The sequence below is a fragment of the Hemitrygon akajei genome, chromosome 29 (genome assembly GCF_048418815.1).
Source record: "Hemitrygon akajei chromosome 29, sHemAka1.3, whole genome shotgun sequence".
Lineage (NCBI taxonomy): Eukaryota > Metazoa > Chordata > Chondrichthyes > Myliobatiformes > Dasyatidae > Hemitrygon > Hemitrygon akajei.
In genome coordinates, this window is record NC_133152.1 from 13,772,357 (window position 1) to 13,790,602 (window position 18,246).

The 18,246-nt window shown below is 40.0% G+C and overlaps 1 protein-coding gene across 1 annotated transcript in view; it reads right to left on the reverse strand.

Annotated features, from left to right (window-relative positions):
- The window catches only part of nphp4 (nephronophthisis 4), a 381,887-nt gene that overhangs the window by 35,417 nt on the left and 328,224 nt on the right, over positions 1 to 18,246 (reverse strand). Inside the window, exons 19-22 of the mRNA XM_073031685.1 lie at positions 14,953 to 15,158; positions 12,499 to 12,725; positions 8,950 to 9,139; positions 3,936 to 4,010 (exon numbers count right to left, since the gene is read on the reverse strand). Coding sequence (XP_072887786.1) covers positions 3,936 to 4,010; positions 8,950 to 9,139; positions 12,499 to 12,725; positions 14,953 to 15,158 — 698 coding nt within the window. The remainder of the gene's footprint in view (positions 1 to 3,935; positions 4,011 to 8,949; positions 9,140 to 12,498; positions 12,726 to 14,952; positions 15,159 to 18,246) is intronic.

Below are 18,246 nucleotides of genomic sequence, written 5' to 3' on the forward strand. Positions count from 1 at the left end.
TATTTGCTGTATCCTTTAATCTCTTAAAACATTTATGGGCCATCCCTTTTGTTCTAGATGTCAAAGTATTTCAAATTTTAATGAAGGGTCATTGACCTGAAATATTAACTCTTCACTTTCCACAGATGCTGCCAAACATGCTGATTATTTCCAGAATTCATGTCTTACTTCTGTAACGCTTATAAAACTCTCCTTCACCCAGCTTTTGGAAAATCAGATCACTCTTTGATCCTGCTTTTGCCGATGTACAGGGAGAAGCTGAAACAACAGGCAGCCATAGTTAAAACTGTCCACTGTTGATTCAATCAATCGACCTCCATACTGCAGGACTGTTTCGATGACATTGACTGGAATGTCTTCCATAAAGTTTATTAATGATGTTGTCCCCCAGGAGTCAGTCTGGGTCTTCCTGAACCAGAAACTCTGAATCAGTAGTTCCGTGCGAGCAGCACTTACAGCGCGACATCGAGCTTACATCACTGACGATCAACTAGAGCTCAAGAAAAGCAGCTATGATCTGTGCAAAGCTATCAAGACTGGAAAACAACAATATAGGGACAAGATTGAGTCAAGATTCACAACAAATAGCACACGTGACTTGTGGTGAGGGCTGCATACCATCGCAGACTTCAAAGCCAAACGTTGTAGTGCCGCCAAAATCGTGGCCACTCTCCCAGTTGAACTCAATCGCTTTTATGCTCGGTTCGATGTCGCTAACTCTGAGCCTCCGAGGAAAGCCACTGCTACAACCTGCAACCTGGTCATCTCTGAGGCTGAGTACACAGATGTTTCCAACGAGTGCACAGTAGCAAGGCTGTGTGACAGTACGGGATCCCAGGGTAAGTACTCAGGATGTGCACAGCACAACTGGCAGGAGTGTTTACTGACATTTTTAATCTCCCCCTCTCCCAGTGTAGAGTGCCCTTCTACTTCAAATTGTCCACCATTGTTCCTGTACCTAAAAAGACCTAGGTAATACGCCTGAACGACTGGCGTCATGTCGCACTCACCTCAATAATAAGTAAATGCTTTGAGAGGCTGGTCAAGGATTACATCTGCAGCTTGCTACCACCCAAACTGGATCCCATACAATTTGCCAACTGACACAACCAATCGACAGATGATGCAATAGCCACAGCTCTACATACCGTCCTTACACATCTGGAGAAGAAGGATACTTATGTGAGAATGCTGTTCTTGGACTACAGTTCAGCATTCAACACCATAGTTCCATCCAGGCTCAACAAGAAGCTCAGAGACCTCAGCCTTGACCTTGCCTTATGCAGCTGGATCCTAGACTTCCTGTCAGATAGCCAGCAGATTGTAAGAGTGGGCTCCCATACCTCCAACCCTCTGACTCTCAATACAGGAGCCCCTCAGGGCTGCATACTGAGTCCCCACCTTTACTCCTTGTATACCCGTGCCTGTATTGCCACCCACAGCTCTAATCTGCTAATTAAATTTGCCAATGACACATTGATTGGCCTTATCTCAAACAATAACAAGGTGGCCTACAGGGAAGAAGTCATCTCTTTGACACAGTGGTGTCAAGAAAACAACCTCTCCCTCAATGTTGCAAAAACAAACGAGCTGGTTGTGGATTACAGGAGGAATGGAGACCGGCTAACCCCTATTGACATCAATGGATCTGGGATTGTGGGGGTAAGCAGCTTTAAGTTCCTCAGCATCCACATCACCGATGATCTCATGTGGTCTGTACACACCAGCTGTGTGGTGAAAAAGGCACAACAGCACCTCTTTCACCTCAGATGTTTGAGGAAGTTTGGTATGGGCCCCAAATCCTAAGAACTTTCTACAGGGGCACAATTGAGAACATCCTCAAAACACAAAAATACAACTGCAGATGCTGTGGATTAAAGAATACGTACACGACGCTGGAAGAACTCAGCAGGTCAGGCAGCATCTGTGAGAAAAGAGTAACCAACGTTTCAGGCCTAGACCCTTCATCAGGAAGGGTGATTCCTGATTCCTGATGAAGATGAAGGGTCTCGGCCCGAAACGTTGGCTACTCTTTTCTCACAGATGCTGCCTGACCTGCTGAGTTCTTCCAGCGTCGTGAACATATTCATTGAGAATATCCTGACTGGCTGCGTCACCGCCTGGTATGGGAAATGTACCTCCCTCAATCACAGGACTCTGCAGAGAGTGGTGCGAACAGCCCAGCAAATCTGTAGTTGTTAACTTCCCACAATTCAGGACATTTACAAAGACGGGTGTGTAAAAAGGGGCCTGTAGGATCATTGGGGACCCGAGTCACCCCAACCACAATCTATTCCAGCTGCTACCATCCGGGAAACGGTACTGTAGCATAAAAGCCAGGACCAACAAGCTCCAGGACAGCTTCTTCCACCAGACCATCAAACTGATGAACTCACGCTGATTTGAGTGTACTGTATATTACATTGACTGTTCTATTTATTATAAATTACTATGATTGCACATTGCACATTTAGACAGATGTAACATAAAGGTTTTTATTCCTCATGCATGTGAAGGATGTAAGAAATAAAGTCAATTCAACTCATTATTTTGCTTTTGTCGCAATGATTATAATATCTAATGCTGTGGTGGATTTTATTAATGTTGGATAATTATTGTCAACTTTCAGATAATAGGACAATTAACTAGAGCACCCACAATAAATATAAAAGAGTTTTTTTTAGGTATGAACTGAACTCTTAGTCTGCAAAAAAACTGACTGAACAACTTTGTGGGTTTGACTTTGTTTCAGTCCTAGAAATCCCACAAAAAGTAGTGGATATGGCCCAGCACATCATGGATAAAAAAAACCCTCCCCCCCTCCCCGCCATTGAGCATATCTACACAGAGCATTGTCGCAGGGAAGCATCATCCATCATCAAGGTACAGGAGCCTCAGAACCCACACCACCAGGTTCAGGAGCAGTTATTACCCCTAAACCATCAGGCTGTAGAACCAGTGGGGATAACTTCACTCGACTTTACTCACCCCATCACTGAACTCTTCCCCAACTCTTCCCACTCACTTTCAAGGACTGTTCATCTCATGTTCCCGATATTTATGGCTTATTTATTATTTTAAATTTTTCATTTGCACAGTTTGCTGCCTTTTACACATTGGCTGTTTGTCCACCCTGTTGGGTGTGGTCTTTCACAGATTCTGTTTCTTGGATATGCCTGCAAGTAAACTAATCTTAGGATTGTACGTACAGTGCTATGCAAAAGTCTTAAGCACATATATATAGCAAGGGTGCATAAGATTTTTGCACAGTACTGTGGTAATTTTATGTATTGCACTGTATTGCTACCGCAAAAAAAAACAAATTTCATGACATACTGTATGTGAGTGATGATATACTGATTCTGATATGGGTCTCTAATGTGGATTGCAAATAGGAAGGGGTCAGGGAGAGGGGGAATCATGGTTGGGAAAAGGGGAATTGGGAGAAGAGGGAGTGGAAAGGATCAGAGAGACATACTTTAATGATCAATAAACCAATTCTTTAGAATCAAATGACTTTACTTGATGTCTAGGGGCTGGGTGTACCCGCACCTGCACTACCCCGGCCATGACACTCCTTCACCTCCACACCCCTCCCGTGGTGCTCCACCCTCGCCATTCCCAACATCCTTTGCTCTCGCCAGATCTACAAACTCACTCTCCACTCCACATTGACAAATACAGTACTGTGCAAGTCTTAGACGCTGTAGCTATATATATGTGCTTAAGATTTTTGTGCAGTACTGTATTCGGTGACAGATATGTACTTTGATTTCAAACTGAAAGCATGATCAAATTGATTGAATTCAAGAACTGCTATTCTTCACACCACCAGATGAAAAATACATAGCAGACACACAAGTACACAGCTAGAGTTTATGAGTTAAAACAACAGTGTACATTCAGAAACAAACTATTGACGAGATGATACATACTTGGATTGTCTTGGTTGTGCTGGACTTATCCTGATTAATCAGATTCTTTCTAGAAAAACTCCCATTATCTGGACCCTGAGAAAAAAATAACACATTTACAGAGGTTAGCCATGAGAAAAATAGTTTTTATCTATTGTTTTCTTCACTTGCCTGTATCAACTTAGTAATTTCTGTCATAATAGTAGACATATTGTTGAAAGCCAAGTCTCTGCTGGAAAAGACTTGGCTATTAGCAATGTGTCTCAAAGAGCCGAATGATCTAATTCTGCTCCTAAGTCCTTTGCTATTACTGCATAATCAGGCAGTCAGGCAGAAGTAAATGGCAGAACTACAGTGACTCAATATCTATGGACAACAATTTCCACCTTTGTTAACCTCAACAACAAGGAAAGTGTAAGTTCAGAGCAGCAGTAAAAGAACAATTTCCTGATGTGCTGTCAGTGAGCAATGCAGTACAAGCCTGATTTTTTTCTGGGGGGGGGGCTCTGCTTAGTCTGTAACTCAGTCTCAGGGTGAGATATAACATACTGCAGAAACACTGGTTTGAACCTGCATCCTACTGCTATGTGATATAGGATTCTATGAGTCCCATCCATACAGGTCATGTGCTGAGACTTACAGCTTAGCTGAAAATTCCAACCTTGTTTGCTGTTTATGTACAAACATACAAATTATGAGCAGAAATGGGCCATGCCATCCTTTGAGCCTGCTCTGTTACATACTAAGATCTGATTGTGGACTGAAGGAGCTGCTTTTGTGCTGTACCGATCTATGCCCCATGAAGTCTTTGAAGCCCACGATTGTTCTAAATGAAACTTCTTTCACACAAAAAAATGTTTAGAACTAAAAGAAAATCAGAATTGCAATAAATCGGCATTCTTCGCTGAAGAAAATCTTGAAAGCAGAAACCTCGTCTGAGTAAACCACATATTAACATTTAAATACTACATCCCCTGATAGCTTGGTGAGGAAATATATAATTTAGTGTGATGCAGAGCCTGCTCTCCAAATTGCACCATCGAGGAAGCTTCCATTCACGTTGATTCTAGGGAATTTTGTGTGCTTTCCATCGCGTCTCTGAATCCATATCAAATTACACACATCAGAAGCCTGTTCAGTTCAGTGCATGTTAATTAGCTGCTCCCAGTGCTTAGTTTTCTGCATCACTGGGTTGAAACAATGAACATTTCATAGTTAGCAGGCAGTGGGAAGAAACTGAGCCTCACTTTGTTCAATCATATAAGCACTTTATACCTCATGCATAATTTACTATTGTTCCTCAGCAATCTCAAATCATAGAAGATCAATAAGAATCAAGTGGCTCTCACCAGACACCCTGAAAAGCTGAAGAGTATCAGTCAAATTCAGACCTGTATTGTAGACTATCATTAATTAATGAGTTTGTGTTCCTCATCACATTTAATATAGTTCAGGCTAAACCAAGTACGAACAGATAATGCCAACCATCAAGCTCCCATGTTTACACCAATCTTACCCTAACCCACTTTATTCTCCCCACATTCCCATCAACTCACCCCAGATTCTACCACACACCTAGACATATGGGAGAATTTACCTTGCAACCCTCAGGTTTAAGGAAGAACCCAAACAGTTGTAGGGAGCACGTACAAACTCTATAGAGACAGCACCAGAGATCAAGATTGAAGCTGGGTTGCTGAAGTTCTGAGAAAGTGGCTTTACCACCTGTGCTACATTGCTGTCCTTGTCCTTCCTTTTAGTGTTTTCCGGGTAATCATTAAACAATTATGAATTCTACCTTCACCATATTTACAAGTAGTAAATTCCAAGCCCTGACCACTTGAGTCAAACATTTTTGCTCAATATTCCTCTAATTAATTAATTAATTAATATAAATCCATGGCTCTTTAGTCCTTGACTTCTCTCCTGTAGAAAATAGGTCCTTTCAGTTTAATGTTCCCAAGGTCTACTGGGTTCCAAAAAAAAACATGTTAGAGTTTGCCCAGGATCTGCAGACCATTGCATCAATGGAGACTGTACTTACTCACTGCAGCAAGGCAGATTGAGGGCAAAAAATCTTTTAAAATTATTTGTATTTCTTATTAAACTTGCTTCAAATTATCCTTAGATGATTTTTCAAAATGTTTAGAGGATTTTACTTCTTTATTTCATGTTTATTAGTTTACAATACTTCTAAATTTCAAACAGATGCAGAAAACTAGATTATCTTGTCAGCTGGAAAAGATAGATTTTTTTTTGTTGGGGAGGTTTGGGGATAGAGCTTTTCCTTTTCCATTCAAGGCCTAAGGAGTAGTAAGATAGACCCTCCAACATCTGGATTTGGTGGCAGTGGGGCACTAACTGCAAACTCCAGTCAAATAAGGTAGCTCATTAAATAGAAATACTGTACTGCTGGTCTTCTCACACTGTTCCATCTCTCCTTCAACCACCCACCCTACCTTTTAGCATTCAGCACACTGTGCCTTGAAATTCAGTCACAAGTACAGTAGAACTAAGTTAAGTTCTGATATTACCCAACTTATACAAATATATACCACCCAACAGAGATTACAGTAAAATAAGCATGATTGGAAATAATAAAACTACACTCACCCATACTCTGATACTTCGGTAATTTAATTCCCAACATTATAATAATTACTAAACTTTGAAATTATTTATTGAGTACACTGTTTTAAGACGTTTTGACACCACTGGACAACAAAGATTTTGCTTCCTAAATACTTCTGGGTGTATCTTACGGATTTTTGGCTGCTGATCATGAAAATCACTATGCAATTTCCGTATCATGCACCATTCTTTTGAAATCACTTATATTTGTTATTTCAATTCATCATTCAAATCAGAACAACCATTGCCAAGATTAAGGAAGGTATTTTCATTGTTCCACAAATCACAAATAGGTCATCAATGACAGGCAATTCAAAGAACTTCTAGTGGAACTGGAGAAAATCTCATGGAAGGCAGTCAAGGGTGTTGTTGAAACTTTTCTTGGTGACTATAGAGCACCAAATACTTGTAGCTGGTTGACAACATGCTTCAAGTGTACAAAACCATGAAATGGAGAATGTGTGGAGCAGGTTAAGACCTACAAGTATCTGGGAGTACAGTTAGACGAGAAGCTAGACTGGACTGCCAACACAGATGCCTTGTGCAGGAAGGCACAGAGTCGAATGTACTTCCTAAGAAGGTTGGCGTCATTCAATGTCTATGGTGAGATGCTGAAGATGTTCTATAGGTCAGTTGTGGAGAGCGCCCTCTTCTTTGTGGTGGCGTGTTGGGGAGGAAGCATTAAGAAGAGGGACGCCCCACGTCTTAATAAGCTGGTAAGGAAGGCGGGCTCTGTCGTGGGCAAAGTACTGGAGAGTTTAACATCGGTAGCTGAGCGAAGGGCGCTGAGTAGGCTACGGTCAATTATGGATAACTCTGAACATCCTCTACATAGCACCATCCAGAGACAGAGAAGCAGTTTCAGCGACAGGTTACTATCGATGCAATGCTCCTCAGACAGGATGAAGAGGTCAATACTCCCCAATGCCATTAGGCTTTACAATTCTACCGCCAGGACTTAAGAACTTTTTAAAGCTATTATTAATGCTTTTTGAGATGGTGATTTAGATGCATATCATATTTTTTTTTACTGAGTTAAGTATTGTATGTAATTAGTTTTGCTACAACAAGTGTATGGGACATTGGAAAAAAGTTGAATTTCCCCATGGGGATGAATAAAGTATCTATCTATCTATCTATCTATCTATCTATCTAAATGCAACATGTCACTAAAGATTCATTTTCTACATTCCCATTTAGTCTTCTTCCCTGCAAATTTTGGCACTGTCAGTGACGAGCAGGGTGAAAGGTTTCACCAAGACATTGGGGTCATGGAGAAATGGTATCAGGGCAACTGGAATCCATCAGTGCTGACTGATTATTGTTGGATGTTTAAGTTAGAAGCCTCAGACACTAAGTACAAACGAAAATTATTAACAAAACATTTTTAGCTTAGTTGAACTATTGCAAAGCATCAGCACCATTATGCAATTAAACATATTCAGTATTACTTATATTCAGTAAAAATTAATTTCTTGTTTCTCCAAATTCCTACATGATACAAGTAGTCTAAAATTATATTTGTGCTCAGCTTCAAGCGATCTATCATAAACAAAAAAAAAATACTCTGAGGAAGCAACGCTTTCGAAAGAAATTGTTGTCCAATGTACTCTGATGGGGACCTTTACATTTAAGTCCTTAAGGTCCTTGCTTCCTTAAAAATGTCATAGCAGGGGAGGTAGTGGGGTAAGTTCCCACTACAGAAATGCTCCCAATGGCGTCTATCTCAAATAGCCTCTAACAGCCAAGCCCAACTCCTGTCTTTCACTACTAAGCCCAGTGGAAACATTTATACTGATAGGAGAAAGGGAAAGGCAGTTTACTGGCACCTTAAAACCATTCGCTTCAGGCAAATGGGGCTCGTCAGCCATGGTGGGCAGCTGATCTATGAGAAGGAAAGCTCTGACCTCAAACCTCTGCTGCCTGGTGGCTATACCCACTCATGGGAAAGGCTTTGGGAGTAAACACCGGGAAAAATCTGGAGCTGGAATCCCTAGGGTAGTCCTACATTGAGTTCAACACTGACTGGCAACTCCTGTGACATCACTGATACCAAATTGCATCAGCTACATGGAGAGGGGGAACCTGTTGCATGGGTAACTGTCTACTCTCCACATTGCACTGCCCTGGCTTGCATATCACATAGGCAGCTAGGAGGCAACATCCACAGTTGACTCTGAGGGCCTCAAAATCCATTTTCAATTTACTATAGTATTTCTAATGCAACCATCGATCTCTGCAATCTCAACACAGACAAGCAGTTGAACTAGACAAAGTTAATCAATATTATGCTGTCCTTACTTGATATTAATTTTGAACTTAATAAAAATAGATTTAAGCCAAAACAAAGGAAACAAGATTCCAAAAAAAAGCCAGATGTCAAAAAATAAAGGTTAAGCTGTACCTGTGGGGGAACAGAATGGTCAGCACTGAAGGTTTGAAATTTAAACGGGATATATACAGTCTCTTTGGGTCGCAGGTAGATTTTTGGGTACTGCACACCTCCATCAAGATGGAACATGTCCTCTTCCAACGGGGTCAATACTTTGGTGAGGTTCTTGAAGTACTTCCATTCTCTGCTGTTCACAATGACACTTGAAACAATGCAAGAATAAAACAAATTAATAAAAAGAACCATTATTAGCCATTCAGCACTCAAATAATATCTTGGCTGGTCCTTTACCTCAGAACTTCTTTCATCCACTAAACCCACATCTTCCCTTCATATCAAAAACTGTATTAGGCTCTGAAATGAATATTCTTACTAACTGAATGTCCACAGCCCTCCTGGGGACAGAACTTCAAAGATTCACTACCTTCCGTGAACAATTTCTACTTAGTTCTATTCTGTACATCTCCTTTTTTAAGATTGTGTCTCCTGATTCTGTTCAATGTAACCAGGTAAAACATCATCCCCACACCTTCCCTCTCTTCATTTCACATGCTGCAATGAAATCCCCTTTCTGTGTCTGTGCACTAACTTCAGTGATTTGTATTCAACGACATCCAACTCTCTTTGAACTCCAACACCTTCCCTACTCTCATCATAAAAAATCAGAATCAGAATCAGAATCAGACTTTAATCGCCAAGTAACTATGCACATACAAGGAATTTACTTCCGGCAGATGTTGTCTCTCTGCTCATAACAATAATAATGATAAATATAAATGAAAATATAGATTATACATACAGGTAGTGCAATCCAAGTAATAGTTAGCCGACAGTTAACCGGCAGTTAACTGTTCAGCAAAGTGACCGCAGTAGGGAAAAAACTTCTCCAGTGCCTATTAGTCTTAGTCTGGAGGGATCTGAAGCGCCTACCAGACGGAAGCAGATCAAACAGTCCGTGCGCAGGATGGGAGGAGTCCTTTATGATGTAGTTTTCCTTTTAATTCTCAAAGTGGATAACCCTTATATTTTTACAATATTCCATAAAGCAGTCAGCACAATCAAAGACCCCTCCCACCTTAGAAACTCTCTCTTATTCCCCCTTCCATCAAGCAGAAGATACAAAAGTCTAAAAGCGCATACCACCAGGCTCACGGACAGCTTCTACCTTGCTGTTATAAGACTATTAAATGATTTCCTAGTATGATAAGATGGACTCATTACTTCACAATCTACCACATAATCATCTTGCATCTTATTATCTTAACTGCACTGCATTTTCCCTGCATGTTATTATTTACCTTGTTGTACTGCAATGCACTGTGTATTGATTTCAAAAAAAGTAAATTTATTATCAAAGTATATATCTGTCACCATATAGAACCCTAGGATTTGTTTTCTTGCAAGCATTCTCAGGGCAAAGGTGGGTTAATGGCGCCTCACTTCAGGCAGATGGGGGCTTGTCAGCTGTGGTTGGGAGTTCGTCTAGGAGAAGGAAAATTCTGATCTCAAACCTCCACTACCTTGCAGCTATACCAAAACATGGGGAAGGCTTCAGGAGTAAACCCCAAGTGAAAAATTCAGAGCTGGAATCCCTAAACTGGAGTCCCTACATTGAGTTCAAAACTGACTGGCAAATCTAGCAATACTGCTGGTACCAAACTGTGTCAGTCTTTGCCGCTCCTTTGGACTTATCAGATATATGGAGAGATGGAGCTTGCTACATGGGCAACAGCTTGTTTTCCATATCATACTGCCCAGGCTGGTATATCTGGACAGCTGGGATGCAACATCCATGGTTGACCCAGACCGACAGAGACATCACTCACTCACTCAGTAAATCCAAGAACCATAATAGAATCAATGAAGGATCACACCCAACAGGGTGAACAAATGACAAATGTACAAAATACAACAAAACTGTGCAAATAAAAAGAGAAAACTCAAATAATAATAATAAATAAGCTACAAATATCGAGAACGAGATGAAAGCGAATCCATTGGTTGTGGGAACAGTGCTGGGCAAGTGTAGCTGGTTCAAGAGCCTGATGTTAGAGGGATAATAACTGTTCTTGAACCTGGTGTTGGGTGTCCTGGGGCTCCTGTACCTCCTTTCTGATGGCAGCAGTGAGAAAAGAGCATGACATGAGGGTTGGGGGTCCCTGATGATGGATGTTGCTATCCTGTGATATTGCTCCATGTATCTGTGCTCAATGGCACGGAGGCCTTTACCCATACAATGATGGACTGTGCCATATCCATTACTTTTTCTGGAATTTTCCATTCAAGGACATTGGTTCTTCCATATCGGGCTGTAATGCAACCTGTCAATATACTCTCCACCACATATCTATAGAAGTTTGTTGTAGTATTGGATGACATAGTGAATGTTCGCAAACATCTAATGAATTAGAGGTGCTGCCATACTTCCTAGTTGCACTAATGTGCTGAGCCCTGGACAGATTCTCTGAAATTGTAACACAGAGGAATTTAACATTGCTGATGCTCTCCACCTTTGATCCCCTGATGAGAACTGGCTCATGAACCTCCAGTTTCCTCCTCCTGGTCAATAATCAGCTACATGGTCTTGCTGACATCGAGTGAGAGGTTGTTATGGCATAACTCAGCCAGATTTTCAATCTCTCTTTCCTATATGCTGATTTGTAATCATGTTTGATTCAGCCAACGGCAGTGGTGTTATCAGCAAGCTTTAATATAACATTGGAGCGTGGTTAGCCTCACAGTCCTAAGAATAAAGAGAGTAGAGCAAGGGGCTAAGCACAGAGCCTTGTGGTGCACCTGTGCTAACGGAGATTATGGAGAAGATATAGTTGCCAATCTGAACTGAATGGAGTCTGCAAGTGAGGAAATCGAAGCTCCAATGGCACATGGAAGATTGAGACCAAGGTCTTGAAGCTTATTAATTAAGTTTAAGGGAATGATAGCACTGAATGTCGAACTGTAGTTGATAAAGAACAACCTGATGTATGCATTTTTGCTGTCCAGATGTTCCAGGGTTGAGTGTATAAATAGAACAAGCTTTTCACTGTACCTTGATGCCTGTAAACAATAATAAACCAATTCAAATTCCAATCTCAGACCCAAGAAAAGACAGACACGAATGCCTGATGAAACCTGAAGTAGATATTTTCCCCATCTACTGTGTGAGACATTTGTGAGTACCCACTTGCTGAAGACTTAAAAAAAAGGATGGAAAGAATCAAAGGCTGAAAAGAACAATGAAATGTTTACCTAGCAATTTGCAATAACTTGAGCAGAAAATATTCTTTTTTTAGTTGAGGAACACTATACAAATCATATACTTAGGCACATTTTTCAGATGAATAATCACTAGATATGGCCTCTTGAACAAAAAACTTAAATCTCCCCAATCTCCTACATCCAACTTTAATCCTCATTTTAGAAAATTATAGTCAATAGCTTTCGCAAAGCAAGTTTGCTAGGGGCCAACAGTAAGAAGCTAGATTCTAATTAAACCATTATTTTTACAGTAGGTAGATGTTGGAACCCAGGCTTCATGGTGTTGTCAAAAGAGCAGCATACCTGAGTTCTGGATGTTCACATTCAATTGTTACAGTGTGTTGAACATTGTAAGGATTTTTCAGAGTAAATTCAAAAAACTCTGCATTCCCAAGTGTGGAGTACAATGTGAACTGTGTGGTAATGGCCTGAGATAACATCTTGCTGATCGCGTCTGCTTTAGTTTGCTCACGATACGCCTCTATGAGCAGTAGGTCTCGTTCATGCTGAATCCGTTCTTCTCGCTTTGCCTGGAGCAGAACACAAATTATCGATCAGAAGAACAGACTACAGACTGTTCGGAACCCCTGGAGCTTTCGGAATTTAATTCAGAGTCTCTAGCAATGCATAGAAGTTAGCAGGACTCTGGGGATTTTACAGTGAATTCTAAGTCACTGCAGGTGAAATGCAACACTCCACCTGTCCCACCACCACGTACTGTACAAGTTCCTCATTTTGTAGCCCATCAAACGTCTTGTTTGTAAATAAAGCCTTATGTGGCACCACTGATATATAGATAAGAATTTAAATTCACAAGGGTAATTAAAAATGTTTTAACATAGATTTAAAATGTAATATCTGAATTAGTAAGTCATTGGGTAGATTTCAAAAATATCTTTAAGATAGTTAAGATATATTTAAAAATTAACAATCTAACAAAGTTTTTGTTAATACAATCCCTTAAATTAACAATTAATTTAAAACAATTTTTTTAATTTCTAAAATCGTAAGTCTATTAAATAGATCGTAAAACACATTTTTACATTAATGTGCTATTTAAATCAATTCCTTAAGTGTTATTACTGCCAGATATTTATTGTCTTACATCTTTTTTATAAATTGCAGCTCCTCAGAGTTGCCTCTAAATCTTCAGCTGCATTTAAATTGTAATGAAATTTACAGCAATTAATCCAAGTATGAAGTGTCATGATTATCTCCATCCTGATTTGAATATCACTGACATCATAAGGATGCATAGAGTTGGGGGTGATGTATTAGCATGGATAGAGGATTGATTAACTAATAGAAAGCAGAGAGTTGGGATACATGGGTGTTATTCTGTTTGGCAATCAGTGGTAAGTGGTGTGCCACAGGGGTCGGTGTTGCGTCTGCAACTGTCAACGATATACATTAACGATCTGGAAGAGGGAAGAAGTGTAGTATATCTAAGTTTGCTGATGATTCTAAATTGAGTGGAAAAGCAAATTATGCAGAAGATACGGAGAATCTATAGAGAGATATAGATAGGTTAAGTGAGTGGGCAAGGGTATGGCAAATGGAGTACAATGTTGGTAAATGCGAGGTCATCCACTTCGGAACGAAAAATAAAAGAGCACATTATTATCTAATTGGTAAAAAAAAAATTGCAGCATGCTGCTGTGCAGAGGGACTAGGGGGTGCTTGTGCATGAATCACAAAAGGGTAGTTTGCAAGTGCAGCAGGCTATCAAGGAGGCAAATGGAATGTTGGCTTTTATTGCTAGGATTGAATTTAAGAGGAGGAAGGCTATGCTGCAACTGTACTGGGTACTGGTGAGGCTGCACCTGGAGTACTGCATGCATTTCTGGTCATCCCAACTTGAGCAAGGATATACTGGCTTTGGAGGCAGTGCAGAGGAGGTTCACCAGGTTGATTCCAGAGATGAGTGGGTTAGACTATGAGGAGAGATTGAGTCGCCTGGGACTGTACTCGCTGGAATTCAGAAGAATGGGAGGAGATCTTATAGAAACATATAAAATTATGTAAGGGATAGATAAGATACAGGCAGGAAAGTTGCTTCCACTGGTAGGTGAGACATAGGTGAGATCTAGGGGACATAGCCTCAAGATTCAGGGGGAGTAGATTTAGGATGGAGATGAGGAGGAACTGCTTTTTCCAGAGTGGTGAATCTGAGGAATTCTCTGCCCAATGAAGCAGCAGAGGATACCTCAGTAAATATATTGAAGACAAGGTTGGATATATTTTTTGCATAGTAGGGGAATTAAATGTTATGGGCAAAAGGCAGGTAGGTGGAGTTGAGTCCATGGTTAGATCAGCCATGATCTTTTTGGCAGAAGCAGGTTCGATGGGCTAGATGGCCTACCTCTGCTCCTATTTAAGTTCTTATCATTAGCATGGCCTCAGAAGGTGCATTGAATTGGAGACAACTTCAGTATTTTAAATTCAATCAAAACAAGCACAGAAATCAAGAAATTACCATCAAGTCCACACAGTGAATACCACTGGTATTGCCATGATTATTACTACAAAATCCAGGAGTACCTTCTGAGAATGGATGTGAACTTCTAAATGTCCAGCCTCAAATATCCCAGGATACTGCCTTCCATCATTAATGTTGGATTATGGAATATTTTTCTACATTCAGAAAGCATTTAGTTTGGATTCATTTTATCTTTTATTTGTTTTTACATAATTTCAAGGTATTGTTTGAAGATCAAAAATTATTTTGTTGGGAATTCTTAACTCTATGTATCTTACCAAAATATGGCTCTTTGACTGAAGATGCGTGCCAGACTCAAGCCGTCGAACAGACATCATCCGGTTCAGCTTCCTTCTGCGAATAACCTCTGCCTCACTGTCCAATTGCTTCTGCCCATAACTATCAATTCTTGCTCTTGAAAAAAGGACTGAGGCCAGCTCACTATCCTGGTCCACCAAACGCTGTGCTCTGTGTGTACTGTTAGCTGAAAAAAATGTACAGAATAACTGACTGAAGAGAGGCATGAAGGTGACTTCCTTATAACACAAAGCTCTGTCATGTTTTGGTAACTGAAAGGATGATTTAAGCAAATTGAACAGCAACTTGAAAAATGGATTTGGAAAAAAAATGACTGTAAGACTATGAGGAAAGATGTACTGGAGTACATAGGAAGATTTAACAGGATGATGATTGGGCTCTATTCCCTGTTAATTAGAAGATTAAGAGCTACTTTGAGTGATGTTTTCAGATATTAACGCAGATTAAAAAAATATTGGTCGCAGAATCTGGGATAGGATCATGCAGTCTAAAAATTAGAACTAGGTTTTCAGAAAAAGAGAGACCTGCATGGAGGTTTGTGACCAGTGGAATGCCTCAGAGATCTGTTCTGGGACCTTTACTCTTTGTGATTTTTATAAATGACCTGGATGAAGAAGGGGAGGGATGGGTTAGTAAGTTTGCTGATGACACAAAAGTTGGAGGTGTTGTGGAGAGTGTGGAGGGCTGTCAGAGGTTACAGCGGGACATTGATAGGATGCAAAACTGGGCTGAGAAGTGGCAGATGGTGTTCAACCCAGATAAGTGTGAAGTGGTTCATTCTGGTAGGTCAAATATGATGGCAAAATATAGTATTAATGGTAAGACTCTTGGTAGTGTGGAGGATCAGAGGGATCTTGGGGTCAGAGTCCATAGGACGCTCAAAGCAGCTGTGCAGGTTGAATTTGTGGTTATGAAGGCATATGGTGTATTGGCCTTCATCAATCTTGGAATTGAATTTAGGAGCCGAGAGGTAATGGTGCAGCTATATAGGACCCTGGTCAGACCTCACTTGCAGAACTGTGCTCAGTTCTGGTCGCCTCACTACAGGAAGGATGTGGAAGCCTTAAAAAGGGTGCAGAGAAGATTTACAAGAATGTTGCCTGGATTGGGGAGTATGCCTTATGAAAACAGGCCTTTTCTCCTTGGAGCGACGGAGGAAGAGAGGTGACCTGATAGAGGTGTATAAGATGATAAGAAGCATTGATCATGTGGATAGTCAGAGGCTTTTTCCCAGGGCTGAAATGGTTGGTCAAGAGGTCACAGGTTTAAGGTGCTGGGGAGATGTCAGGGGTAAGTTTTTTTTTTACACAGAGTGGTGAGTTGGGCTGCCGGCAACGGTGGTGGAGGTGGATATGATAAGGTCTTTTAAGAGACTTTTGGATAGGTATATGGAGCTTAGAAAATTAGAGGACTATGTGTAAGCCTAGTAATTTCTAAGGTAGGGACTTATTCGGCACAACTTTGAGGGCCGAAGGGCCAGTATTGTGCTGTGGGTTTTCTATGTTTCTAAAAAGAAAACAGTAATAGAAATTATCTTTCACAAATTACTACTGATGCTATTTTAATTGTTAATTATAATTCTGAAATGAATGGCTTTGTAATAACTAAAAATATTAAGTGGCATGTTACAATAAAAGGTAAATGTGGTTAGGTTACATACTAACCTTGATCTCACAAGGGCAAAAGTGCTACTCTCTTTATGCTAAATATAAACAGAAAATGCTGGAAACCCAGGCAGCACCTGTAAATCCGTAATAACTCTGATGGACTTTTAAATTTTTTATTAATGTTCTCCCCTGTTCTCTTGCTCTAAGTTCCATCATTAACTGATTAACCAGATAATTTTATCCATAGCTAACCCACACAGCCTTCCCCTATCATAGATATTCCCTTTGTACTACCCATCCTTTACCAATCTCTCTTTAACATAAATAAGCTTGTTTGATCTCTTTCACAGTTCTGACTAAGAGGCTTTGTTCGAAAATGTTGATTCTATTTCTCTTTCCACAGGTGCTGTTGGAGCAATTAAGTATTTCCAGTACTATTTCAGACTTGCAGCAAATGTATTCTTTTGCTTTTCATTCCTTTTACTATGTACCTTTCAGTGGAACTAATTAGATAGCTCAATGTTTCAATGGTCAAAGCTTCTGATACTATGAAAAAAAGGGAGATAATCCTTATTAGTGAAAATTGTTATAGTTTCTAAGAGACTATAAACTTTGTTAATTTTTTTCCTGTGAGCATTGACTACAAACACACATGAATTTAATGATGATCCTTTTAAAATTCCAGCAATGGAATGAAAAAGTCTACGAAAAATCCAACGTAAAAGTAATTTACTCTCAGCTGTGGGGAAATCCAGCAGTATATCTGGGAAATACCAACGTTGGATAGATTAACTGAAGAGATAATGAAACCTCATAGAGCCTTATATCTCTTTTATCTGTCTACTATTCACAAAGGCAAAGTTTCTATTGTAGGACTGGCACTGTCAGATTATATTACAAATCTTCCCCTTGAAAATCTAAACATTCAGATCCTAAATAATTACAGCCTACATCATATTGCGTAAGTATGGTGTGAAAAGAGTGTGTGTGTTTAGGAGGAAAGAGGCATGCTATTTAAACTAAAAAATGCATGTGATTTTGTGAAAGATGACTATAAAGGAAGTGAATGTACATGTTTCTTGATACCAATATGCTGAAGACACACAGTAATTAAGGTTTTGATTATGTGTCAGCGAGCCACGAAAAATTCTATGGCAGCTTTTGAAGAAGCAGGGTCCAGTCAGGTGAGTTGATTATTCATCTTTCTTCTTTGTCATGCAATCTTTCTGTGTGAAAAATGGCTGCCGCATTTGTCTACAAAGTTAATGTAGCTCCACATTCATAGCACTTCAAAGCAACTCAAAATAATTGAAGCTTCGTGTGTTGTTTCTGAAAGATAACAACAGTGGTATTCTGCTAAACATGTAGGACATAGAATTTTCTCTGTATTTGAAATAAAGCTGTGCCCTTGGTGAATAATTATGCGCCTATATTTTTGGATAAAAATAACTATCCAGTACAGGATATACAATTTACTCAAAATATATAGTGATGATCTAAAATGAGATGGTAAGCCATTCAGGACAGAGATGGGAAGAAATCTCTTCATCTGGAAGGGAGTGAATATGTGGAATCCTTTACCCAAGTGGGCCACGGAAGTTTAGGTACTGAATATTTTCAAGATTGGGACAGAGAGGTTGTTTGGAT